The 27,349-nt window shown below is 36.4% G+C and overlaps 1 protein-coding gene across 4 annotated transcripts in view; it reads left to right on the top strand.

Annotated features, from left to right (window-relative positions):
* Positions 1-27,349, top strand: part of TDRD7 (tudor domain containing 7) — a 116,262-nt gene that overhangs the window by 79,906 nt on the left and 9,007 nt on the right. For all 4 annotated transcript variants that reach the window (XM_027859037.1, XM_027859036.1, XM_027859038.1 and 1 more), the window contains 6 exons: positions 111-222; positions 1,618-1,820; positions 7,058-7,192; positions 10,111-10,197; positions 23,932-24,066; positions 26,556-26,666. In XM_027859037.1, coding sequence (XP_027714838.1) covers positions 111-222; positions 1,618-1,820; positions 7,058-7,192; positions 10,111-10,197; positions 23,932-24,066; positions 26,556-26,666 — 783 coding nt within the window. The remainder of the gene's footprint in view (positions 1-110; positions 223-1,617; positions 1,821-7,057; positions 7,193-10,110; positions 10,198-23,931; positions 24,067-26,555; positions 26,667-27,349) is intronic.

Below are 27,349 nucleotides of genomic sequence, written 5' to 3' on the forward strand. Positions count from 1 at the left end.
AATAAAAAATGTGATATGGAAATAAGATGGAACCTACATTACTGTATGTTTTAAAAAACTAGTAAGAAAAAAAATTTAGTCTAAATGTTCTGTTTCACTTTCATCATTAGGTGTGCTATGTTGACTATGGTTTCAGTGAGATTATAGAAAAGACCAAAGTATACAAACTAAACCCAAGATTCTGTTTGCTCTCCTTCCAAGCAACAAAATGTAAATTAGCAGGTAAGCAAACTGTTAAAGGTAATAAAAATGCAACATACTTAAAAGTACCGTGTATAAAACAGTATCAATACATTCCTTCCCAATTATAGGGAGAAATAAATAGCAAAACTAAAATAAAATAGATGGGGCCCTCAGTATGCCCCCTTTTTGTCCTAGATAAGTCTAACAAAAATATAACTAATAAAGAAGTTAAGGAACTGAAGAGAATTTTAGAATAGTTATGATATTTCTTGCAGTTACTGAATGGGAACAGAAAAGAGTATTCATATTTCTGAGCTTCGTATGGCGCCTTTATAAAAATTGAACAAGAATACCACCTTTATTTCATTGAAAAGTGAAAAATCTTTCCTACAGTATCAAAAAACTCACATTACATTGGAAAATGGGTGCACTTGCATATGGGCTGGTGGTCTCTTGGATGATTCTCGGCTGGGATTTCTATACCATCATCCTGAGATTCTAGTATGTCTCTGAAAGTACAGTTGGTCTTAAAATAGTGGAAATTAAAAGATATATGTCATACAGGCCAGTGACTACTGGCGGAATATACTAAGTAGTTGTGGAACTACTAACAAGTTCTCACAGCTTTTTTTAGTTTATACCATTTTTTTAAATGACACTTTCAGACATTGTATTTTATCCATTTGTGGACACAGTTTCCATGGTTGTGTATTATCCTTGTTAAAGGAATGCCTGTTAGCCAGCCTAGTGGTAAAGCCCAAAGTTGGGGGCAGGAGTTATCATTAGGAACACTTAAAACAATATTATTAGTTGAGTATACATTGACTCATGGAAACATTGCATTTACAGCTAGAAGAGAACTTTGAGATTATCTCGTCCAAGTGTCTCATTTTGTAGACTAGGAAACAGGTTCAGAGAGAGGGGGAGGTGATTTGCCCAAGGTCACTTTGATAGTAAGTAGCAGAATCAGAATTAAAATCCATTGTTTGATTTCTTAATAAATGGGAGTTTGTTGTACCAAATATGAAGAGAACATTCATTGTTTTGACAAATAGATTGGAAATAAGGGATATGATTGGTGCAAAGGGATAGAATGGGGGGAAGAAAATGTGACTGACCCCATTGATGGTTGTGACACATTCAGCTTACTAGATTGAAGTAGTTATTTGTATTACATCTAATTAAGGAAAAATCTGATTCTGCTTTTCCAATGTAATGTCTCTGATCAAATTTTTCTCTTTGTCCTGGGATTTTTTCTCTGGGTAAATATTATCAGGATTTTTTACACTGTAGCATATTTTTGTACAACACTTTAATAAAGAATATAGGTAAAAACATATGATACAAATCTATTTAAAATTTAAAAATTTTAGACTGAAATAGTCATTGTTAAGCTGGTAAATAAATGCTGAAAAGTGTTCAATTGTTTTTCAGGGTTGGAAGTGTTTAATGATGATCCTAGTTTGGTGAAGGTGGTTGAATCTTTAGCTTGTGGGAAGATATTTGCCGTAGAAATCCTGGAAAAAGCTGAGATTCCTCTTGTGGTGTTATATGATACATCAGGAGAGGATGATATCAATATCAATGCCACCTGTCTGAAAGCACTTTGTGACAAAACACTGGAGGTGCACCTTCAGGTACTCTGATGATTGCCATTGTCATCGACTATATGAACTGTGTATAATTGAGCAGCATCACATGAGAAAGTTGGGGGTACTTTAGACTAAGTAATAACATAAATTGTTTTTTTATCTTAATTGCAAAATCCCATGAACATTATGGTTTTTTAGTGTATCACTTTGGAAGAAGGGAAATATAGTTTATCACTATGATTAAATTAAACTTTGAATTCAAAAACTCTAAAAAAAGTAACCTAAATTTAAGCTTGTTTTGGGGTGTTTGAAAAATAGAATACACTATAAGGGTAGAAAGAGTGCTTGCCAATGCAAATTTTCAAGTATTAGCTGTTTTGATCATAAATTCTCCTACATTTGGACTCTAAAGTCTATCATGTGATCTATAAAGAAGTGGAGATAACACTTAAAATGCTAAATAATTTCTTAAGATGAAAATTAGAAGAACAACTAGACTAGACCAAACATATTTGTATATGTGTATATGAACTCATATAGTTTTTATATCTACCTATAGATATAGATATAGACATAAAGAAATACATTCTGAAGGTGACGCAATTGATTCTCAAGAGATCTGAAATAGGGGAAGGTAAACAACTGACCAAACACACACACAGATAATATTACTACTGAAAAAAAAGGTGATTGTAAGGGCATCAATAACTACTCACCAGATATACCTCCTTTCTTAACTCTGAAGTATGAGAATGGTTTTACACGCAGAAGGTCTTCTAGAAGCATTTAATCTGAGAAGGGATACAAGTAATCTTTTGCAAACCACATGTGGATCACATCTCAGAATCACGTAATTGAAAGGTGCAGTGAACAGAGGGAACTCCTATTATGTTTATTGTTCATCAGCTGTAAAAAAATGTGTTTGACTTCTGTGGCATCGTGGGCAGAGCACCGGTCTTAGAATCAGGAAATTCAGGGTTCAAATTCCCTCTCACATACTTACTAACTTTGTGAATCCAATGCAGGTCATTTAACCTCAGCCTCATTTCCCTCATCTGTAAAATGGATATAATAATAACCTCTCTTTTGAGGTTGTTTTGAGGGTCAAATGATATTTCATATATATAAAAAGAGAGATAGAGAGTTGTCATTATGTCATATGTGAATTGTCATTATTACAGCAAATAAAGCCTTTGAATCTTAATCAAAAAAGATGCAACCTTCAGGGTTTTTTTTTCCACTCCAAAATGAAAACAAAATAAACAAAAAAGGAAACAAAAAAGATTATTATTAACAATAATAAGAAAGAAATGAAATAAAAAAGATGCAACAAAGGGGATAATTGTGTTCAACAATACTTTATTAATCTCAAATAAAATGTGAAACATGGAGGAAAATGCTCACCAAATGTGTTTGCCACTGTTAGGGCAAACGTCCAGTGCTGGATACTAATGGAAGAGGGAATTCTTATAAATGTCAACTTCTCTAGATAATTCCATTTGTTGTCAGCTAAGTAGTACAGTGGGTAGTGTCAGGAAGACTGAAATTCTCATGACCCTGGGCAAGTTATTTAATATCATATTAAATTAATTGAATCAAGACCAAGACCACTCTAAATTTCTTTAACAACATCTACAACGTCTTAAAAGAGTTCATAAAGAACACTGGTTGTCCAGATGGAAATGCAGTTAGATGGACAGCCCATTAAGTTCGTCTATCAATATGTCTATCTTGGACAGATTTTGAATGTGCACAGTGATTTGGGACAAAAAAATTAAGAAGAAGAGAACACAGCTTCCTTTTGGAAAGTGCCTAATACTTTCAGTAATTTCAGACTGTTCCCTGAAACAGAAAATCATCTTTTTTTCCCCCAAACACTGATATTCTTCCATTGATGCTATTATGGCTTGAGATCATGGAACACCATGAATCAGAATTGCAGGTGACCCAAAAGGCAATGAAGATATTAAAAGACCATTAGCATGTCACCAATGATGACTTGAGTGCAAGAAATAGTACAAAATATTCAGGAAATAGATGATTGATAAAGGAGGTGTGCCAGCCACGTAGCAAGAGGCAGGCATAACAGATAGCCTGTGTGCTGCACCAGTACCCAAATGTTATTAAAGGTCATCAGCATTTTGAATTCTTTGTGAAGATATATGGAAAGACATGGATGAAAGTTGTACAGGATTGAAATATGTGGATAGACTCAGATCTCTAGTGTTAGAGGGAATATCCACATTGATAAGGTCACGGGTCCTTTGAAATAGGAAGAGTATAAGTTTTTTACTCTTTCAGTCTGTCAATTCATCTGAAAAGTTTCAGAACATAAAAGAACTAAATAATAGTATCAACCTCATACCTCTTCTGGAAGGCAAATAGATGAAGAAAAAGGAAACAAAAACAAACAATAGTTTCTGGAATATCCTGAGAAAAGTGAAGGCAGGAGGATTCTGGGAAGATGACAGAGTAGGTCAGAAAATTCCAAGCTCTCAAGATTTTCCTCCACAAATGAGATAAAACAATGCCTCAGGGAGCACTAAAAATAAATAAGAGTAGGGGCAGAACCGGGGTCCTCCTGGGATAATTGGAGAAGATCTGAGGAAAAATCCCAGGAAGAGGTTTGGTCCCTGTGAAGAGTAAACACCTCCAGGCAAGGACTGCTTAAACAACAAGAGGCAAGCCCTGAGGTTAGCTGGGTTGGAAGCCTGCCTCAGCCCCAGCCCCAGAAACTTGTACCCTGGGGACAGTGAGGAGAATGGGGCATCTGAGTTGGAGAAGACCAAGGGAACCTCTGCTGACAAGGAACACCAGACCCAGGTGTGCTGCAACATGCCCAGTGAGTACCAAAGCAGTGGCGCAGAGATATCACTGTCTGTGGGCATTTACAGGAGGCTGGAGGTGTTGGTTTAGGTTCCAGGCCAGAGAGGAGAACTGAAGGAGGATCTGAGGACACAGGCACCATGCCCCATCCCCCAAGACTAGAGATGATTACAAAAACATAAGCCATTACACACACACACACACACACACACACAGAGACACAGAAATGCACAGGCAAAGGAGAAAGAATCCAACCATAGAGAGTTACTATGGGAATACAGAAGACACTGGGTTCATCTTCAGAGGAGGATATTGAAGCAGAAAATCCTCTTCTACCCCAAGAGCAATGTCAAATGGTCACCTGCCCAAAAAGAATTCATAGAAAAACTTTAAAAAGATTTTAAAAATCAAATGAGAGAGATTGAGGGAAAACTTTAAAAAAAATAAAAGCAATCCAAGAGAAACAAGAAATTATAAAAAGAAAGTCAACCAATTAGAAAAGGAGGCCCAGAATTTTAAGAAAGAAAACGACTCCTTGAAAATCAGAATTGGGCAAGGGGAAGCCAGTGAAGTTATAAGAGATCAAGAAATAATAAAATAAAATATAAAAAATGAAAAAATAGAAGAAAATGTGAAACATATCATAATAAGAACAACTGATTTGGAGAACAGATCAAGAAGAAAAAACATAAGCATAATCAAACTACCTGAAAGCTATGATCAAAAAAAGAATCTTGATACAATAATATAAGAAATAATTAAAGAAAATTGTCATGAAGCATTAGAACAAGAGGGGAAAGTAGAAATAGAAAAAATCCGCCAATCACCACCTGAAAGAGATCCTACAAGGAAAACCCACAGGAATATTATAGTCAAATTCCAAAACCCCTAGTTCAAGTATAAAATATTACAAGCAGTGAGAAAAAAATGTTTACATATGGTGTTGCTACATTTGGAATCATGCAAGACTTACCAGTGGCGACACTAAAAGACTGCAGGTCTTGGAACACTATATATCAAAGAACAAAAGAATTGAACTTCCAGCCAAAAATATCATACCCAGAAAAGCTAAGCATAATTTTGAATGAAAACAAATGGATGTTTAATGAATTGTCAGGGGAAAAAAAGACTTTGTTAAAAAAAAAAAACCTGAACCTAATAGAAGATTTGATATACAAGAGCCAAGAGAAACATAGGATACATACCAAAGACCAATTACAAAGGACTCAATAAAGACAGGCTGTTTGCCTTTTATGTATGTAAAATATAAAACATTTGTCTTAGATTGTTATTAGTAAATGGGTAGTTCATAAGAAAGACTGGAGTAGACCTGAGCATGCTATTATTTCAAAAAATAAAACTGTTCAGGAAGAAGAACTGAAACAGAGGAATTAGATGAGGGGGAGGGCTGTTAGTTCTGGACACCTACTTGCATTGGGAATGGGTTCAAGAGGGAACTATATAAATATATATATATATAAAATATATATATATAATATATATATATACACATCTAGAAGAGCATAAAAGCCTTCTAAATTTAGAAAGAAATAAAACACTAGGGGGATAGGGAGGAGGGAGAGGATACGGGAGGGATCATTAGAGAGGAGGGTAAGGGAATAGGTTAAAAAGGGATATAAAAGGGGATTTAGATTTACGGGAAAGGGAGGATGGGGGGAGGGGCCAGGTAGGTTAAGTAATAGGAGAGCATGGTAGGGAGTAGAAGTAAAGTAGAAGAGTTAGGAGGGATAGGAAGTAAGAGATAGGCACAAACATAAAAACAAAGATTAGGAGTAGAATCTGTTAGGGAAAGTATATGTTTATATATGTATATGTGTATGTATTTATCTCTCTATATAAATATATCCACACTTAATTGTAGCCTTCTGGGAGTGGGGGGCAGGTAAAGGAGACAAAAAGAATAAAGTAAAAAGTGTACAGAAGAGAACAAAAGAAAACATACAAGGAAGCAAAGAAAAGATGAACAGCTCAACATAACACATAGTATTTATTTGAAATGGAACTTTATTGTTTATATATTTTGAATCCTCCCTTATGTTCTGCTGTGCACATGACATACTTTTTTTTCTTATTTTATATTTAAGTTTGTAATATATTTCTTTTTCTTATGTATTTAAGTCTAAAATTTAAAAAAAAAGATTAAAAAAGAAAAATGAGGGCAGGGGCAGCTAGGTGGCAAAGTGGATACAGCACCAGCCCTAGAGTCAGGAGGACCTGAGTTCAAATCCAGCCTCAGACACATAACTCTCACTAGTTGTGTGACTCTGGGCAAGTCAGTTAACCTCAATTGCCTTACCAAAAAGAAAAAGAAAAATGAGGGCACATCACCATTTAGAAAGCTTGGATTGTACAAATTGGTATATATTCAATGGATAACATGATATTTAAGTTATTTAATATTAAAAATATTCAAGGTTTGTTTTTGTTTCTTACAGGCTGATGCCATGTATACAAGTGTAAAAGTGACCAATATTTGTTCTGATGGAACTCTGTACTGCCAGGTGCCTTGTAAGGGTCTGTCCAAACTCAATGACATTTTGCATAAATTAGAAGACTACTTCCATTGTAAGGTGAGTATGCACAATATCATATGTATGTCAGTACAAAGTTGATATACCATTAAAATCTTGAATTTTTGATTCTTAGGCCCAAAGGTACAGTTGTGTATAGTTTTCCACTAAATTCTCTTTAAGTTTCATTTGGAGATACAGAAGTTGTGAATCAGTTATAGTTATCAGTTAATCTTCACAAGTTATAGTTATCAGTTAATCAGCAAGCATCTATTATCTGTTTTGTGGAGGCCTTTATGTTAGGTGGTAGGAATATTGATGACCCAAGGATACAACTTCTTGGCACTATCAAATGAACCCTACTAGTCATCTCCCCAACAAGAATAGGGAAGACCCTAGACTGTATCAAGATAAAATCTCATACTCTGGAACTTTTCTTTGATATAGTTTTCCAATCTCCTTTGACGTCTCCAAAACTGTACAATTCTATTGGGTATACTACTTCTGCAGGTCAAAGTATGGGGTCAAGCACCCGAATCAGTGTTTGCATTTCTTTGTAATGATAATAACTAATATTATAGCATTTTTGAGGTTTGCAACTCACTTAACTACATATATTACCTCAATTCCTAATTTCTGCAACAGGTAGATACATGAGTCAGAATATGACTTTCCCAGTAGTAGTTGTAATAGTAATATAAATAATAGCACACATTTACATAGCACTTTAAGGTTTACAAAGTGCTTTCCTCAATAATAAAGAACTTTGCATGTTGGGTCTGTTTTTTAAATTTTTGTTGCAGTTCAAAGATACACTCTCAATACTTTAATTTCCCAATAACATAAATAAATTAAACCAGTACTTGGATTTGAATTTAAAATTGTAAGATGAATTCCATCCTGTGATTTTATTCCTTTTTTTATTTTTTTGGCTAGGCAATGGGTTTAAGTGACTTGCCCAGGGTCACACAACTAGTAAAGGTCAACTGTCTGAGGCCGGATTTGGATTCAGGTCCTCCTGACTCCAGGGCTAGTGCTCTATCCACTGCGCCATCTAGCTGCCGCTATGCCTTTCAATATTAAGAGAACTGTTTATACATGGTGAAAGTATATTTAATAACACCAAGTTATTTAGTTACCTTGAAATAATTGCTTTGGAGTTGAGTTTCCATAATCTTTGTCAAATGGGGCAGATCAATGAAGAGAGCAGTATATTTTGTCTCTAATTTTATGTAATAGAAAAGGATTCTAACATTTTCTCTATGTTTCCAGAATAAATCTCAGATGTTTAAGCAGAGTCCTACATACCTTTCATGATAGTATGTGTCATTCTATGGATTGCTGCCGCATAATGAAAGTGTTTAACTATCACATATACTCTCAGTGTTGGTACTTCAAAAGCCATTCTAGTCCGAACCAGATACAAAACCTGAATCTCTGTTAACATCCTTAAGAGGGGGGTATCCAATTTCAACTTGAAGACTATTCAAATTTGGAATACCTTTCTGAATCTGACTTTCTATAACTTTCACTATTGGCTTGGATTCTGGGGCCAGATAGAATAAGTCTGATCTTTATGTCTTATACCAGCCTTTCACATATTTGAAAACAGATAGCATGTCCCACCCAGATTTTTTCTTTTCCAGCTAAACATTCCCAGTCCCTACAACAAATAGCATGACTTCTACTCCTCTTACCATCCTGACTAACTTCTTATGAACATCTTCTAGTTTAGAGACTTCTTAACCTTTTTTAGTATCATGGACCCCATTTAGCAGTCTGAAGAAGCCCATGGACCCCATTTCAGAATAATGTTTTTAAATATACAAAATATATAGGATTACAAAGATTACTAAAAATAAAGTTATACATTTTTTCTCTTCTAAATTCTAGGGCTTTCCTGAATTCTATCCATAGACTCCTTGTGGTTCTCTAGACCTTAGGTTAAAAACCCCTGCTTGTCGACATTTTTCTTAAATGCCACACCTAGATTCAAATATAATGCCTCTATTCCAGATGTTGTCTTTCAGGGCAGAGCACAGCGGGACTAGCATGGTTCCTGGCATATAAGTAGACACATAAATAAACATGTACTATAACTTCCATCATTTTGTATGCAGTGCTTATGCTAATGCAGCCCAAAATCATTTTAACTCTGAGCTTGCAGTTTACTGAAATCCCAGGTTCTTTTCATATTACCTATTTTTTAGCAATAGCTCCCCCCTCCTATTCTTGTGAAGTTTTTGGTTTTTTTTTAACTCAAGTGTAGAATTTTTAATTTAAAATTAAAAAGAGGCAGCAACATAGAGCAGCAGATAGAGTCCTAATCCAGGAGTCAGGAAACCCTGAGTTGAGATGCTACCGCAGACATCTGCTGTAGAGGTGTGACCCTGGGCAAATCACTTAACCTTTCTGTGGTTCAGTGTCCTCATATGCAAATGGGGATAATATTAGCACCTGCTTCCCGGGTTGTTATGAAGATGACTTTAAAACACTTTGCAAACCTTATAGCACTATGTAAATGCTAGTTTTTATTAATATATCATAATTGGTCTGTTGTTCTATCGAGACAATGCTTAGAAACATTGCACAACCATTCCTTGCGCCTTTGATACGTCTAGTACAGAAGTGGGGAACCTACAGCCTCAAGGCCACATGTGTCCGTCTAGGTCCTCACGGGCCGCCCTTTGACTGAATCCAAACTTCACAGAATAAATCCCCTTAATTAAAAGATTTGTTCTGTAAAACTTGGACTTAGTCAAAAGACTGCACCCAAGGACCTAGAAGGCCACATGTAGCCTTGAGGCCATAGCTTCCCTACCCCTGATCTAGTACAATACCTTCCACGGAAAAAAAGTTTTATATAAGCAGCAGGTCTGACATGTTGATATTACATAATCACTTATTTGTGTACTGGTACTATGGTAGTCAGATTTTTATTGGGGAGTAAAATGAAATTGTGCATTTTTGTTTTACAGAACATGACATCTGAGTACTTTGTTTCATTACCTTTCTGTGGGAAAATCTGCTTGTTTCATTGCAAAGGAAAATGGTCCCGGGTGGAGGTAAAATTAGGTTGTTTTATTTGCTCGATTCTCTTTGATTGACTATTGAGTTTGAGTTTATTCAGGATAACAAAAGTTTTAGGTAAATTAAATCCTATTTGGCCTTTCTGTGAAGGTGAAATTAGTCTAATTTCATGAAATTGGTTAGTGTGGCATAATTACTGTTATTTAATATGAATATATACCAAAAGTCTAAATCTTATAAAATGGTTATATGCACGTAGTCTCCAACTTAAAATATTTTAAAATCTCATTAGTAAATCACTTGTTTGGAATTAGAAGTGTTTTTCTTTATAAAAATAGTACTACACATGATAAATAGTATCTTAGGCCAGCCTAGAAAAGCCTGATTAATCTATAATGTACCAGGCAGCTAGGTGAAACAGTGAATAGAGCACTGAGCTTGGAACCAGGAAGACCTGAGTTCAAATCCTGCCTCAGACACTTACTTGCTCCGTGACCCTGGGCAAGTCATTTAACCTCCATTTGCCTTAGTAATAACACCTACTTTCCAGAGTTGGTGAGGATCAGATGAGATGATATTTGCACAGTACTTAGCACATAGTAAGTGCTATAGAAATGTTAGCTATCATTATTTAATGTTATTGCGATTGTTAAATGTATCAAATGTATCATAGAACCGAACTACCAAAGAGAGTGGCCCACTTCCCTTTCTGTCACTTCCACTTTTGCTTCCAACTCTGGTTTCTCTCCTTCTCTGATCCAGTGTAGAACAACCGTTATAGGTTTTCAACCTTTTTAAAAATAATTTACCAAAGGGAAACACTGAAGGATTAAAACATCTTTCTCCAAAACTCCCTTTCTCCCCTTTCATTTTTTAACTTTGTCTTTGCAGAGAAAGACAGACATATGTAGGTACTTAATGGCAGATCTCTGTACACAAAGGACTGCAAAAGAGGCCTTTTGATACATTGGGAAAGATTGGGAAAGAATACTTGACTTTGATTCTTGGGTCCTTGGTTCCAGTTAGACAAGTCATTTAACCTTTCCAAGGGTGTTTACTCATTTATAAAATGGTGGAGTTGGACTAGGTGATTGGTCTTGAAGGTTCCTTCAGATCTAAATCTATGATCCTATGAAAGTCTTCATTTCAGAAGAAAACCATGCTCAGGGTATTCTTGGTGTCCAGATATACAATCACAGAAGCTGGCCTAGGGCAGGAGATAAGGGGTATTGACCAGAGATAATGGACAGCAGTGTTGGGGCTGGAGAAAGGCAAAGTAATAGCCACTGAGATTTACCTTCCCTTCTTTCTTCCTCTTAACCACGTAAGTCCAGCTACCAGAGACCCTGCTCTGGATTGTTCTGTGGCAAGGAAAGAAGCAAGAACCCTGTGTATATGTGTTTATGTTCCCATGTTATCAGTCAGTGGAGAGTAGAAGGAGAAAGAGGAAGGAAAGGAGATCCCACGTGATAGTGTGGAAGGAAAAATGGGTCTTTCTTGCATTTGATTTTCCAAATTGACTTTGTAAATTGATCCTTAATAAGTTGGAGATTGCCTGTGTTCTATTTGGTACATTTCAAAGAGACCTGACTGAGTGAATATAAAGCATGGAATTATTATTCAGTTGCCACAACTCTTTACTCTGTAGTGTATGCTGTGGAAATGCACAAGCACTCGATTGAAATATGCATTTTCAAATAGACTTGTATAGCTTTATGTTATGATTTGATGTAAATAAGCATGTCTTTACATGATTGGTTATTTTGCAGTTTCACTAATTTACTGGATACTAGTAGTCTAATCCTAAACTATTTTTATATTCATATTTACAATTTTGGGTGCTCAGTATATTGTCTGTCTGAAAGCTAGAGAGTGAAGTCATTTATTGGAAGTAGATGGAATGTGGGGAGAAAAAAATGCAAGGCATATGATTCCTCTGGTAAAAATTACTTATTTTTTTCCTTGGAGCATCTTTCTTGAAAACTGTTAACTCTATAACTTAAAGGAAATTTATGATGTCATTAGTAGATCCGTAAGTGTAGATTGCTTTATTCAGTCATCATCATTAAGAGCTCCCTTAGGATGAGATCTAGCCATTGAAATGACATCATTGACTGTGATCCCTAAGTAATTGCAAAAGGTTTCGATTTGCTTCTGTTTGGGGCTTTGCTTCCAATGACGGGAGCTAAAATATCACCAGTGTTCAGTTTGCAAGCCCTAAACTCCCCAGAGTTTGCCAGTAAGATAGCCAGTGAGCCAGAGTTCCACCTTCAGTTCACAGTTTGATTATATTTCTGGGATGCAGTTCACATGTCAGTATGTAACACTTCCAGATCGTGCTAACCATCAGTTTCAAGTTTAATTTGGTGGTCTAGTGAAGTAGAGGTGATACTCTGGTTTCATCCAAGAGAGGCTTTTACCCATGGAGAGAAATATTAATGGATAAAAAGATACTATCCCTGCTGTAGAGCAAAGGGCACTAGAATAGATGAACTGTCTCAGATTTAAAGTTATCTGTAAATGTGTAAGGTGCTAATCATAAGAATGGGAAGAATTATTTCTAGGATAAAGCCCAAGTCTCCTGCCTGGCCAAATGAACTCTCCATTCCTGCCAGGCTAGTCTCTTCACTTTCACCTGACTATTCTGTGCTCATTCCTGCCTGTGCTCCTTTGCTTATACTGTTTCCTGCACCTGGAACATCTTCCTTCCTCTTTACCTGTATTCAGATTCTTTCAAGACCCAGCTTCTCCAAGAAACTTTTCCTAGACATTCTAGCCCTACACTGATGCCCTCTTATAGCACCTATTTTCTGTTGTACATTCATTTTGGCACTTAGTCGTATTTTGCCTTGCACTGCTTTTAATTGTTCCATGTGTTTGTCTCATCTCCCCATGAGAGTGTTGTTAGAACTGTGAGCACTCCCTAGAGGACCTAGCCCTCTGCCTGTGCTGCAGTTTCCAGGGGAGCCACAAAGGACTCTTAGTTCATCTTGAGATCCAGGAAATATGGACAACAAGGGAGCTGGTGCAGTGACATGCGGGGTATGTGCTATGTTTGTCTTCCTGCTTGCCTTCTTTCTTTCCTTCTTTCCTTCCAGCACACACCAATTGTGTGTGCTGCAAGTGCAAGCTGATCTCTGCCAGAGGGAAGGGTGAAAGGGCTTGAGGAATGCCTCTCTGCATCTCAGCTTAGTAGAGAGAAGGAAGGGTCCCTAGGAAGCATGGAAGAAATATTATAGGAAATTAGAAATCAGGATTCCTGGGCATTAAAAAAACAGAAAAGAAAACAAGTGGCAAGATATTGGTTAGTGGAAGATTGTGAGGCATAATTAAAAAAAAAAAAGGGGGGAAACCCATACTCTATGGAACAATGTAATGGGACTCTTTCACCATGGAGGGTAATTTCTAATCTTTGGAAGAAGCAGCATCACATACTCAGTCAGACACCAAAGAGGATCCTTGCAGGTGAGAGGACCCTGTTTACCTCCCCGAAGAAGAATTATTGTGATGAATTGTGAATTCTTACTGAGGAGCTGAGATTTATTTAGCAAAATGTAAACCTAATGTGGCTAATTAGGAAATGCGCCTCATTTCTGAAGTGTGATGAAGACTTTCCCATCACTACCCATTTCTGTTGGTTCATATAGAAACACACAGTGCAATAAAAGGAACCTAGAAGGTGTTGCCAATGACATTATAATCCAGGGTAGGAAAACAGAAAGATGTGATACATACATACATACACACACACACACATACATACATACATACATGTATACATACATACACGCACACACACATGCACATGGTATTTGTGTGTATACATCTCTCCACATGGCATTTCCATTTCTCCTGGTGATTGAAGATCATTAATTCAAAAACATCCCCTGAGTGTCCTCTATGGGGCTGGGTGCTATAAGGACACAAATATAAGTGATGTTCTTTGACCCCAAAGATCTTACAGTTTAGTAAGGTCTATAAAACATATATATACCCAACTCTAATGCCAAGGAGAATGTGATGTGACATCATGGAAGTATAAAAGTACTAGAAAAATTCAGAAGAGAGAAGGGTTCATTCTCCCTGGAGAGGATCAGAGAAAATAAAATAAAGATGGTGGCCATTGAGATTTGTTTCTTGAAAGAAGTGTGAGATTTGGATTGGTTGGAGGAAAGGGACATTCCAGGTGAAGGAGGAAGAGTGTGAGCAAGAAGATTAAGATGGAAAAACATGAGATGAATTCAAGGAACAATGTACTAGTTGTCTAGTTTGCCTGAAATATGAAATTAATGAAGGAAGATAGATTTGAGCCAGACCACAGACAGCTTCTGTTTAGTAGACAAAGGGGAACTATCAGAAGCTTTGACTTCAGATGAGGAAGTAAGGATGAGGAAAGATGATGTCAACAAGATTTAGTTTTCTGGACCATAGCTTATAATACTGAACAGAAGGCCCCTATCAAACAACCAAGTATATGTATCATAGAAACTGAAAAGAATTTGTTTGGAAGGAAACTCCCTGACCCAGTTGAGAAGGGGGAGGTAGATTAAATGGAAATATGAGGAGGAAGGAGTAGAATGCCCTAAAATAAAATATGCATAATGGAATTGCTTAATATGAGGTGAAAAACAATGAAACTTTTAAAAGCCTTGAAAGAGAAAGAAGTGTCCAGCACCTCCAAAGCGAAAATAACAGACTGGGCACCTTCTATTGTGAATATGCCAGTAATACAAAGTAGAAGTTGCGCAGAAAATAAACTTGAAACTGTAACACAAAGAGGTAAAGATGGATACCTCAGTATAACAGAACTCATGTAATGGGATTCATGACTAGAATATGGCAGTGGAAGGCTAGATTTCACTTAAGTATAGTAGAATATGAATTCTAATAATTGAATTTGCATTTTACTACTGTATCTTGCATCGGTGTCTATTCTGCAGTCTTTATCTTGTCTCTGGCTTAGCAGACAAGAATTTGTACTAATTCCACAGCCAACCTATTTTTGATTGGTTTAGTAGACTAGTAAACCATAGGAATACTATAGACATATATAAGTATATCTTTTAGTTTTGGCACAAGCATAGTATGTTGGTAATGTTACCACATACTCAAGAAAACTAACACAATTTTTAGTTTCATTGAAAGAAGATAGCATTTGAATCAGTAATAATCATTTTTTCTTTACATTGGCAAAACTACGTCCAAATTATGTGTTCAATTATGGGTGCCATATGTTAGCAGGGATATTGACAATCTAGAGTGAGTTCATAGGAGAACAACTTGGCTATGGAGTGGTTCTGGAAACTTTCATATATGAAATAGTTGAAGGAATTGGGGATATTCAGCTTGGAGAATAGAAGACTAAGAAAGAATATGAGAGTTATATGCAAATGTCTGAAGGGCTATTGTGTAAAATCTTTATTCTGTATTGTTCTGGAAAACAAAAGCAATAGGTTTTGGTGAAGTTATGGGGAAGCAAATTATAGCTAAATATAAGGAAGAATCTACCTGTTATCTCTCTGTCCACCGTATGTATCCTTTCTAACCAGCCAGATTTTAGACCCTTGCCCCTTTTGACTGATTCTCCATCCTGTTCTACAAAACAATGATAAGACACTTAGTATAGGTCCTATTATACCAAGCCTTAGATCAGTTAGGATCCTTACCTAGTTCTATAGAATTATGCCTTTTTCACAAAAATAGAATGCATTATGAAAATAACAAAGCAAAAAAAGTCTTATTTTTAGTATGATTTAGTATTAGATTTAAAGATACACAAATAGCTGCCTCCTAGGCAAGCCTTAATTGTTAGTAGTATGTCAGCTCCCTGAGGACAGAGAAGGTTGCTTTTATCTCCCTAGCACCTAAGACACCCAGGGCTTACCACATGGTGGTTGGTACTTCATAAATATTTGTTGAATTGAATCTAATAATCCTTCCTTGATCTTAGTTGCATATGTTCACCTCAGGCTAAATAAAAACTTAACAACGCATCTTTGAGTCAATCAGTTAATGCTATAACAAAAGTGAAAGTTCTGCATAGTATTTATATGATACATCAACTTTTTCATTAAATCTATTCCATAATATTTCCTAGTCTATAGAACAACCTAGTTCTATAAGTAGAATCATTGAGACAACTTTGAAGGGCAGGGAAATGAACAGAATATCCTCAGACGCAAACTGTTCTTTTCTGAACAGTTCAATGTTTAGAAACAGAATCTTTGTCCCATGGCTGAAGTGTCTTTAACAGTAGCATTTTAGTTCTTTATGGGCTTCTGCAACTATGCTGGCTTTTTGCCCCTGACATTACAGAATATAGATCACACAAGAAAGCCTATGTGATTTCAAGTTCATGCACACACACGCACACACCCCACGCACTTTGTAATTGTCTTATGGATGGTGAACTTTTAGCATTATACCAAAGTTAATAATTATTGAGATCTAAATGACTATTTTTCCTGCACACAGTGCAGTTATTATTATGTGGCTATGCCTTTAGTATGACATGGTGCTTCCCTACAAGTCTCTCTGTGGAGTTACTCTATTTTCTACCCCTTTGTTTCTGCTCTTTTTGCTGTCAATGTGTGCTAGTCCCCATCTTCTTTGTAACCCTCTGATTGTCGAAGCCACCTTCTTCTTCTGTCCACTACTTTTTTCCCTTTTTTCCTCCGTTTTCTAATTTCTTGTCTATTCTGCTTCTTGTTACTTCTCCCGTATCTGTTAACTTTCTTAAAGAATAGCTTCCATTAAATGATAGGTAATATCTATTACCTTGAGTTCAATTTGACATTTTTATCAACGACTTGAATGAAAGCTTATCAGATTTCTGAATGATATAAAAAGCAGAGAAGAATAGAGGACCATGGAATTCAAAAAAAGATCTCAAAAGGCTAAAATGGTGAGCTACAACTAAGAGGATGAAATTTTAACAGATAAATTAAAATCCTATGCTTGAGTTAAAAAAAAATTGTACAAGTACAGAATGATGGAAGTGTGACTAGAAAGTTTCTCATGTGAAAATTAAGAGTTTTAATTAATTCCTACTTAGGCTGGCATGAACAGAAATGTTACCGGAGAGATAAGTGATAATTCCATTATATTCTGCCTTGGGCAAAAAAAAAATCTAAATTATTGTGTTGAGTTTAAAGTATCACATTTTAGAAGGGATATTTGACGAACTGTACCTATCTAAGATGGTAAAGTTAACTTGATAATAACTAACATTTACATAGCACTTGCCATATATATATGTCAGACACTGTACTAAGTACTTTACAATTATTATTTCATTTGATCCTCACAACAACCCTGGAAGGTAGGTGCTATTATTATTCCCATTTTACAGATGAGGAAACTGAAGCATAGCAAGGGTTATATGACTTGCCCAAGGTCACACAGCTAGTAAGTGTCTGAGGCCAGATTTTAACTCAGTTCTTCCTGACTCCAGGCCCAGAAGGGTGCTATATGAGATATCAGTTTAAGAACTAGAGAAGTTTTATTTGGAGAAGAGAAGAGTTGTGAGTTAGGGGCTAGGATTACTGTCACCAAATATCTGGAGATTTGTCAAAAAGAAGAATTTTAAATTTTTTTCTGCTTAGTCCTGGTGAACAGAATTAGGACAAAAATGGACAGAATATATAGTGAGATAGTATTCAAGACTCAGGTGCTTAAAATGATGATCTCATTGATGTGAATATTCCTTGCAATGATGCAGATTAAAACCTATCCGTACTTAACCATCCTATACAACTCTTGGTCATATTTTCCCATAAATTCATCACCTAATATGCTGGAGACCTTCTTCACTTTCTTCTAGTATCACAAGGATTCCATTGGAGCATTCAGGCTATGTAACTATTATTCCTCACTCCTGCCATGTGATCAGCTCATTTTCTTTTTTTGCTCGTACATTATAGATTCAGTAAGAAAAACTGCCTAACATTTAGATGTATCTAAAAGTGAAATGTGCTGCTTCAAGGGGTAGTGAATTTCCCATCAATGGAAATCTTCAAATGGAGACTGAATCACCACTTTTAAGCAATGTTCTAAATAATATTAAGCATAGACTAAATGAATTCTTCATTTCTAAGATTCTAAAGTGCTGGCCAGTCTGTCATTCCCAGTTTTCCTCTCATTTGCTCATTTGATCAATCAATCACATTGCATCAAGTCTAATTTCTAGAACTTTGGGTCTTAAGCTCTTTCTCCTGTGTTTAGTAACTGAGACGTGACATTCTGTGCTGTTTGAAAAAAAGATTCACATAACTTTTTTTAGAGTACTCACTATTTAAAAGACTCCACTGGATCTGTAGTCTCACCAGTATGGATATTCTCTCATTAATGTAGATCCCAACTCATCCTTATCTTCCCATTTTGTTCGACCCTTGTCCATGTCCTCCAAAGAGTTCACCCCAGTTCACCACTCAATGCTTGGGGAACCTTCCTTGTTTTCTCTCAGTAGCATATGGATACCAGTGGAACATCTAACTGTTATACCTCCCTCTTGCCACATGAACAGACTGTCTTCTTTATATCACTTATATTTCTTTTATGACAGATTTGATCTGTATACTTACTAATTTATTATGTGTTACAACCTACCTACACCTACTATGTCCCTTTCCATTGTCCTGTAATTATGCTCAATTTTAAGTCTCTGGAGACTTGTATCTCCAGTTAGTAGAGTTTTATAAATATACCATAACAGACTATATTCTTCATTATTGATTCAGTCATAGAGAGTTCTCAATGATTCCTAACTAGATTTTGTAAGAATTTTTTAAACCTCCTAAATGACGGGAATCAATACCAGTTTGTCCAAGAATGTTCCATTATGTATCACCTTAGAAGTTTAGTGTTAGTATAAGTTCAGAAAACTGGATGTTTAACTTGAATAGGTTACATGCTTGTTATAAAGAATAATATGAATGACCCAGTCTTGTGTTTTTCTTAGTTTAGATAACTTCCATTTCCACAGCCTGTAGTCTTAAAGAGTCACCTTAGACATTGAGAGGTTAAGTGACTTCCACTTACCTGTGACACTAATCACACTAGCCGGCAGTCATGATTTGATCCCGGGTCTTCTTGATTCTGAGGCCAGCTCTTTCTCCATTATTTATTATTATCATTTCTCCGTGCTGCCTTTTGTATATGTATATGTAACATGAAAAAGGTGTAATGTATCTATGAATATAGGAGCTTCTGTATGAGGTTGGATTTAAAAAAAATAGGACTTTTAAGACTGGATTGCTAAAAGTTGAGATATGCTCTTTTATATCTATATTCTTTCCCTTTGTGAATTGATCTTGTCTTATAATTTGAGCCATAACTTTTATGTAGATGGCACTGACATTTAGATCTTCAACTCTATCATCTGCCTATGGGGTATCTCTATTAAGCATGTCAAATTATCTTACTCTGCCCTAAATTTGATCCCCCAACCTTTCTATTTCTTTCAACGACACAAGACACCATTTTCTTAGTCTTTAAGTTATAAACCTCAGTTTTTTATTTTCCTCTTTCAGTCATTAATTTCAGTCACTTCAGCTTTGAAATGTTTCTGGGGTCCCTTTTTACTGCTAAAAGCTAAGTTCTAACATATTTGTCACCTGTTGTTTGGATTATTATTATAGTGTCCGGGCTTGTCCTCCTCCAGACTTTTCCACCTCGAAACCATCCATCTTGCAAATGATTACCAAATTAATCTTCAAGAAAACACTGATTTCTTCGCCTTAGTTTCATGCTCAAAAATCTTAAGTAGTTCTACTTTGCATATATGTATGTAAGTTTTGTATTCACAGCCATTCCCAATCTGACATCATCCTACCAAACCAACCTTATTTTCTGCCCAAAATAAAATCCCTACTCCAATGTCCCTGCAAAATATTATGTACATTCCTAATTCCCAACTTCTGTTCTGCTATTCTCCCAGCCTGAATTGCCTTTTCCCCTCCTTTGGGTTTGCTTATCCAAAGTCTACCTACTCTGCAGAACTTAGCTCGGGATCTTCTCTTACTGAATAGTTTTCATGACAACTGCAGACTATATACTGCTCTCCTTTTGTATACAGTTGTTATTTTGGCACTTGTTCTAAAACAAGCCTTGCATTCATTTCCAGTGTAAATCAGAGGATCTCAGGGATAGAACGGATAAGAATCTTTTAGTTTGTTTCCTAACTGAAGCATGAATCCTCTGAAATGTTTCTAAGTGGTTATTCAACCTTTGAGATCTTTTGGGTACAGGGAACTCACTATTTCCTGAGACACTCTTCCACTTTTATAGAATTGTTGTTAGGAAACTTTTCCTTATGATAAGTCAGAATCTTTAGCTGAACCTCATGTAGTATGACCTTAAATCCCCTCACTATCCTTTTCAGCCTTCTTTGGGTTACAATACAGCTTGTCACTTTCTCTTTTGAAATGTGGCAATCAGAATTGTGACCACAGTATTTTAGATGTCATCTGACCAGGCTAACATAGAGGAGAACTGCCACTTGTTTTAATTTACACATTGTACTTCTATTCAGTACTTTTTTTTCTTCCCTCAACAAGAACATGGTAGTGTGCCTCCTGGTAAACCACTGATGTACAAGTAAATTTGTCAGAAGCTGCAGTTTAGAATTTGACTTTGTGCAAAAACTGAGTATGAAGCAAGGAGTACAGGGCTCTACAAATGTCATCAAAGATGCATTCTCCTTCCTTTGACTTGTTACATGGCGTATTTTTTGTGTCTCCCCCCTCGTTATGAACTGCAAGATACTGAGCTCTGGGCACATTTTAGGAAGGATATTGATAAGCTTGGAGGATGCCCAACAAAGGGCTGGCTACCTGGATGAAGAAGGTGATTGAGGTCATGCCATGTGAAGTTTGATTGAAAGGTGTTTTAGCCTGGAGAAGAAAAGACTTGGCAGGGCCCAGACAGTTGTTTTCAAGTAATCAACAAGTAGTTTTCCTGTGGAAGATGACTTCTTTTGCTTGACTGGAGAGAACGAAACTGGGAACGTTGGATAGAAATTGCAAAGAGGCAGATTTAGGCTTGATGTGAGGAAGAACTTCCTGACAATTAGAGCTATCCGAAAGTGAAATGAACAGTCCAAAAGTACAGTGACTGTCTCTGGAGCTGGTGATTTCCCTATCACTCTAGGCTTTCCAAGCAAAGGCTGGATTACTGTGTGTGAGGAAGTTTGTAGTTTGAATTCTTATTCATTTATGGGTTGGACTAGATGACCTCTGAAAACCCCTTCCAACTCTGCCTTTGAGAAATAATGCTCAACTGTTCAAAACTTTATTTTTTTATTTTGTTTTCATCAGAGAACCAGAAAGCATGTTTTGGGGTGAGAAAAAATGTTGTTTCTATGTAATACAGAACTGCCTGAGGTTGACCCTGTTAGGTTTTTTGTTTCCCATATCTCCCTGTTAACTCATGGAGCCTGCAGTCCACTGAAATGCTCATCTTTTTTTTTTTCTTTTAATGAATTGCTATATATAGTTTGGTGTCCTCCTTCCTGTACTTACATATTCGATTTCTTTTGAGCTACGCATTTGTTTTTATGATTATTCCTATCGATTTTCATTTTCTTAATTGAGTGTGTCACTCCAGCTTATTGAGTTCTTTTTAGATTATATTTCCCTGTTTATTATATTGGCTATCCATCTTAGCTTTGTGTCATCAAGTTTAATAAGCAAGTGTATCTTCATCCAAATTTTGGTATGAGAGTGTGTCTTTGAATGGAGTGTGTCTTAAAAACAAGGTCCTTAAAAATAAAATAAAAAAGTCCTTGTAGCATATCACTATAGATATCCCTCCAGGTTAACATTGATCCGTCAATGATTAATCAGTGGCCAGTTGTTCAGTTACTCCCAAATCCACCAAACTTTACTGTTATCCCTTTACCTTCCAAACAAAGATGTCATTTCATCAAATGCATGACTGAAATCCAGTTATACTGTCTCTGGCATTTCCCTGAGCTACCAGTTCAAATTGTCCAAAAAAAGTACTAAATACTAAGGTCAATCTGGCATGATTATTCTTAATGAACTTATAATGACTAAATAGATGTTTTTGAGTAATTCAGACTTTTGTCACAGTCAGCATCAAACTCCTCCACCTACAGTTTGAAGGCAGAGTTCACCTTTCCCTCACTGAAAATTGGGATATTTTACTTGTTTCCTGCCCTAGAACATATCACCTGTCTCCATGTTTGCTCAGTCACCCATAGTGCCTCAGGGACCACAACTGTGAGTTATTTTCATAGTCTAGGATGTAATTTGTCTGGGACGGGGATTTGATTACCCCATAGGGCAGTAAAGGACTCCACTTTTCTTCAGTTTCAGTTCCCACACTCTGACGGTGTTATCTTTTTAAATCAGTAAACCAAGAAAAAGGGAATTTGAGTAGTTTCCCTTGTTGTCTGATATCTGTCATCATTGCCCCATCGACCCAGAGCAGCATGTACAATGTTTTCAGTGTGCCTGCTGGTCAGAGCACAGACTCTGCAGGGAGGGAGGTGGTTGGCTGCAGACTGACCAAACTTTTAGTTTATCACTGGGGAGTTGAGATTAGAGATTAGTGATCAACCTGTCCTAAAATGTAATAAGAACAACCTGGCAGTCTGCAGTAATCTTTACTCAGAGAAAATAATTAGTAGAAGTTTTAGCACCTCAAGTGACTACCAGTCTCTGAGCCTGCAGTCAAGTAGACTGGTATGGCTATCTATGCTCAGTCCAAGACTTAGGACAAAGGGTCAAGGCCTTGATCGCTCAGTATGATTTCATATTAGACCAAGAGGATATCAGACTTGGAGAGCTGTTTGATGGCAAGTGAAGTAGCAGCTGGTGATATTACATTTCAAGAGTGAGAAGTGACACCTTTCTGTGTCCACTTTGTTTAGATATTATTCTATGTGGTATTTCTTTGTTCATTTCTAACATTTATATATTATGTTCCATTTTTTTAAATAAAAATTCTATTTTGAAATGAGCCCTCATCACTAAAATATTTATTTCATACCATATTCAAGGCTTACCTGGTAGTGTATAAAGACTTTGGTGTTATGTAATACGTTTCCAAAGGGTAGTCTCAACCAAGTTAAGCCTATTTTTCAGTGACTACAAATATCACGTTATTTTTTAAGGGAAAGTAGGATTATTTGAAAAACACCCTTAATCTTTAAATGTTACCATAATGTATGCTAGCCTTGATTTCCCACAAAATGTTCATTGTGATACAACTAGCACAAAGAAAACAATTATCCTGATCCAGGATAACATATCTTATAATCTTAACTGGTTGATTTGATGTAAATATAATTTTTAAATGAAAACTTTCTGAGTTGTGAGGAGTATGTAATACGATATCATACTGTATAAAATGTGCACTTTGTAGGAGAGAATGATTATTAAATCTTCCTAAAATCAAATTACTTAAATAAAACATATAAAAGTACATTTTAAATTTAGGACAATTAACCAGTCTAATTGGTTAGTGCTGATATTTTCTGCTATTTATTGCTTGTTAAAGCAGAAAGAATCCTGGCTCTGGAGTCAGAGACCTGGGCTAAATTCTGCTTCTGACACTTAATAGAACGGTATTACTTAATGTCGCTCAGCCTCAGCTTCCTCATTTGTAAAATGATGGAGTTGGACTGGATGGCCTTTGACATCCCTGGCAGCTCTAAGATACTGTCAATGTAAGCTAGAATTCTAGTGCTCAAACATCTCTATGTTTTGTCCATCTTAAGTTAATAAATGCTTTTTTCATTCCAGATAACAAATGTTCACAGTAGTCGGGCTCTTGATGTTCAGTTCTTGGATACTGGCACAGTTACATCTGTAAAAGTGTCAGAACTCAGAGAAATTCCACCTCGATTTCTACAAGAATTGATTGCAATACCACCCCAGGTAACATGTCACTTAATTTTCAGAAAGCTACTTGGAGTATAGCCATACTACTACTAGATACTCTTAAGGAAATATGTTCTCAGAGCAGCTAGGTGGCACAGTGGACAGAGCACCGGCCCTGGATTCAGGAGGACCTGAGTTCAAGACCGGCCTCAGACATATAATACTTACTAGCTGTGTGAATCAGGGCAATTCACTTAACCCCATTGCCTAACCAAAAAAAAAAAAAAGTACCAAAAAAAAAAAGAAAGAAAACATATTCTCAGATTAGTCTAAATCCTATTTTTAAGTTGAAACTTGCCTAATTTTAGTTGTTTACTTGTTTTCAGAAGTATAGTACAAATTTTGCCAATTCCAACTTAGATTACTATCACTTACTTTTTATTATTTGTATGAATGTATTTTTAAGAAATACAATTTTATCATTTCCAAGTTCAGACAGTTAATCAGAAATAAACTAGTTGCGTAGTAGGAGTCAATCTTTAATGAACAGACAAAAATGATCAGTAATTAAAATATGATTGCAAAATAAACAGTACTGGCATTCCTATACATACACTGCAATTATTATTGTTTGTAAATGCATATTGCTAGAATGCTTAAAAACAAAGCATTAAGTCATTGTCTTTAACCTTTATCCATTCTTATTGTTGTTTAGTTGTTTTCACTGGTGACTCCATTTGGGGTTTTCTTGGCAGAAATATTGGATGGTTTGCCATTTCCTTTTTCAGCTCATTTTACATTTGAGGAAACTAAGGCAAACAGGGTAAAGTGACTTACCTAGGGTCACACAGTTTGTAAGTGTCTTAGGTCGTATTTGAATTCAGACCTTCCCGACTCCAGGCCCAGTGCTTTGTTCTTAGCTGCGCCAACAACAATAACCCTTGTCCATTTCTGAAATACAAATGAATGTGTTTTATTGTATTGAGTCTCTCCATATTGCCACTAAAATGAAAGCTTAGAATTGTCAGGAGGTTTGAGTACATTTTGATAAGAGAAAGGAGCTCAGGAAGAGTCTGGGGTGTTTATTGGTGCCCGGGATAAGTATCATAGTGTGGGACAGCTCAGGAGATGAAAGTACAAAAATGGAATCCTGCACAGAAAGGAAGGAAGCTGAAAGACAAGGGCACTGGAAACAAGCTTCACCTCCTTCACCATTTTGCTCAGGCTCAGCCCAGAAAACTTTATAGGACTCCAAGAGGAGGGGAGGCTCAGGTCTGGTGATTTACTGCTTATTTAGTAGCTGCTGCTCAGATAGAAATGAGGTATAGTAGATAAGGTAAAAACCAAAGGTAGTAATGAGGGTTTTTATTTTTGTTCTAATAATCATATTAGATTTTAGCATTTCATATTGGGGCAGCTGGGTGGTACAGTGAGTAGAGTGTCAGGCTTCAAGTTGGGAAGATCTCAGTTCAAATCCTGCCTCACACACTAGCTACGTGACCCTGGGCAAGTCTTTTAACCCTGTTTGCTTCAGTTCCTCATCTAAAAATGAGCTGGACTTGTATGGACTGATGCTGAGTTAAGTGAGCAGGACCAGGAGAACGTTGTACACACACAGTAACAGCCACATTGTGGGATGACTAACATTGATAGACTTAACCCATCTCAGCAATGCAAGGATCTGAGACATCTCCAAAAGTCTCATGATGGAAAATGCTATATCCACATCTAGAGAAACAATTATGGAGTTTGAATGCAGATCGAAACATACTGTTCGCTATTTTTTCTTCTGTTTTGTTTTCTCTTTCTTGTGATTCCTTCTATTGGTTCTAATTCTTCCTTACAACATCACTAATGTGAAAATATGTTCAATAGGAATGTATATGTATAGCCTATATCAGATTGTCTGCTGTCTGGGGAGGGGAGAAAAATTTAAAACTCAAAAACTTATGGAAGTGATTGCTGATAAGTCAAAATAAATTAATTTTAAAAATATAAAAATGAACTGGAAGAGGAAATGGGAAACTACTTCAGCATCTCAGCCAAGAAAACCCTAAATGGGGTCACAAAGAGTTGGACACAACTGAAATGACAACAACAAATAACAAGAGATAAGGTAAAAACCAAAGGCAGTAATGAGGTGTTTTTTTTTTAAATTATCATCTGTTAGATTTCATCTTATCATAGAGTTAGAGCTGAAAGGAATCTTAGAGGCTGTCTTGTTAGGGCCACGCATTTTACATATGATGAAACAGAGGCCCAGAGGGTTGAACGGACATGAACACAGTTTCCAAAGCAGTAAGGGGCAGAGCTGGCATCTCTGCCCAGGCTATAGTTCTTCACAAACTGAGAACTAAAATGCCATAATAATTTTTGTGATTGTGTTCAGTGTTGTCCTCCAAATGAGGAATGTGTTTCCATAAGTAGTACTTGATTGTTTTGTATTTTGGTCATCTCTGAATTATAGAAAATAATGTTTTTATTCTAGGTAACCCATATTTTAAAATGGCATGAGCTGAAAACATTTTATTTTACTTTATTTTCAGGCCATTAAGTGCTGCTTAGCTGATCTTCCACTTACTATTGGCATGTGGACACCAGATGCTGTGCTTTGGTTAAGAGACACGGTTTTGAACTGCTCCGATTGCAGCATTAAGGTTAGCATTTTATTGAACAACCTAATCACTAAAAGCTTTAACAAGAAAAAGCTATAAATGTAACTGAAAGATTTTATTTATAGTAAAATGAAGACTTTCCTTCAGAGTTGGGCATAAGCTCCGTTATGTTTTTATATAGGGGGTAGCTCGTGGTTAAATGATTTCTTGTTTGAGAAATTGTCCTAAATTTTTGTTATATTTGTAAAACACTTGTCCTACCTCGTGTCCTTATTACTGAGCACACTGTGAGGTTTTTGTGAGTATCCAGGGATGGGAAACTGTGTCGAGGCCACATGTGGCCTTCTAGGTCCTTGGGTGCAGCCTTTTGACTGAGTCCACGTTTTTATAGAACAAATCCTTTTATTAAAGGGATTTGTTTACTGAAGTTTGGATTCAGTCCAAGGGCCACACTTGAGGACCTAGAGGGCCACATGTGGCCTCGAGGCCACAGGTTCCCCACCCCTGGGATAGCCTTTATTTTGCTCTCTCATTCATGTGCCACAGTTATGCCAATAGATGTCACTTTGCCACCATTTTAAGTACCCCATAACATGAAACATTTCTCTTTTGGAAATGATAATTAAGCATAGAATTTTGCTTAAATGCTTGAACTTCTGTTTTCTATAATAACTTGCCAATGTAACACTCTATGATTTAGTATACAATTTCTTGTGGCAGAGCTG

Source organism: Vombatus ursinus, unplaced genomic scaffold (assembly GCF_900497805.2).
Source record: "Vombatus ursinus unplaced genomic scaffold, bare-nosed wombat genome assembly UNPS02014158.1, whole genome shotgun sequence".
NCBI classification, from domain to species: domain Eukaryota; kingdom Metazoa; phylum Chordata; class Mammalia; order Diprotodontia; family Vombatidae; genus Vombatus; species Vombatus ursinus.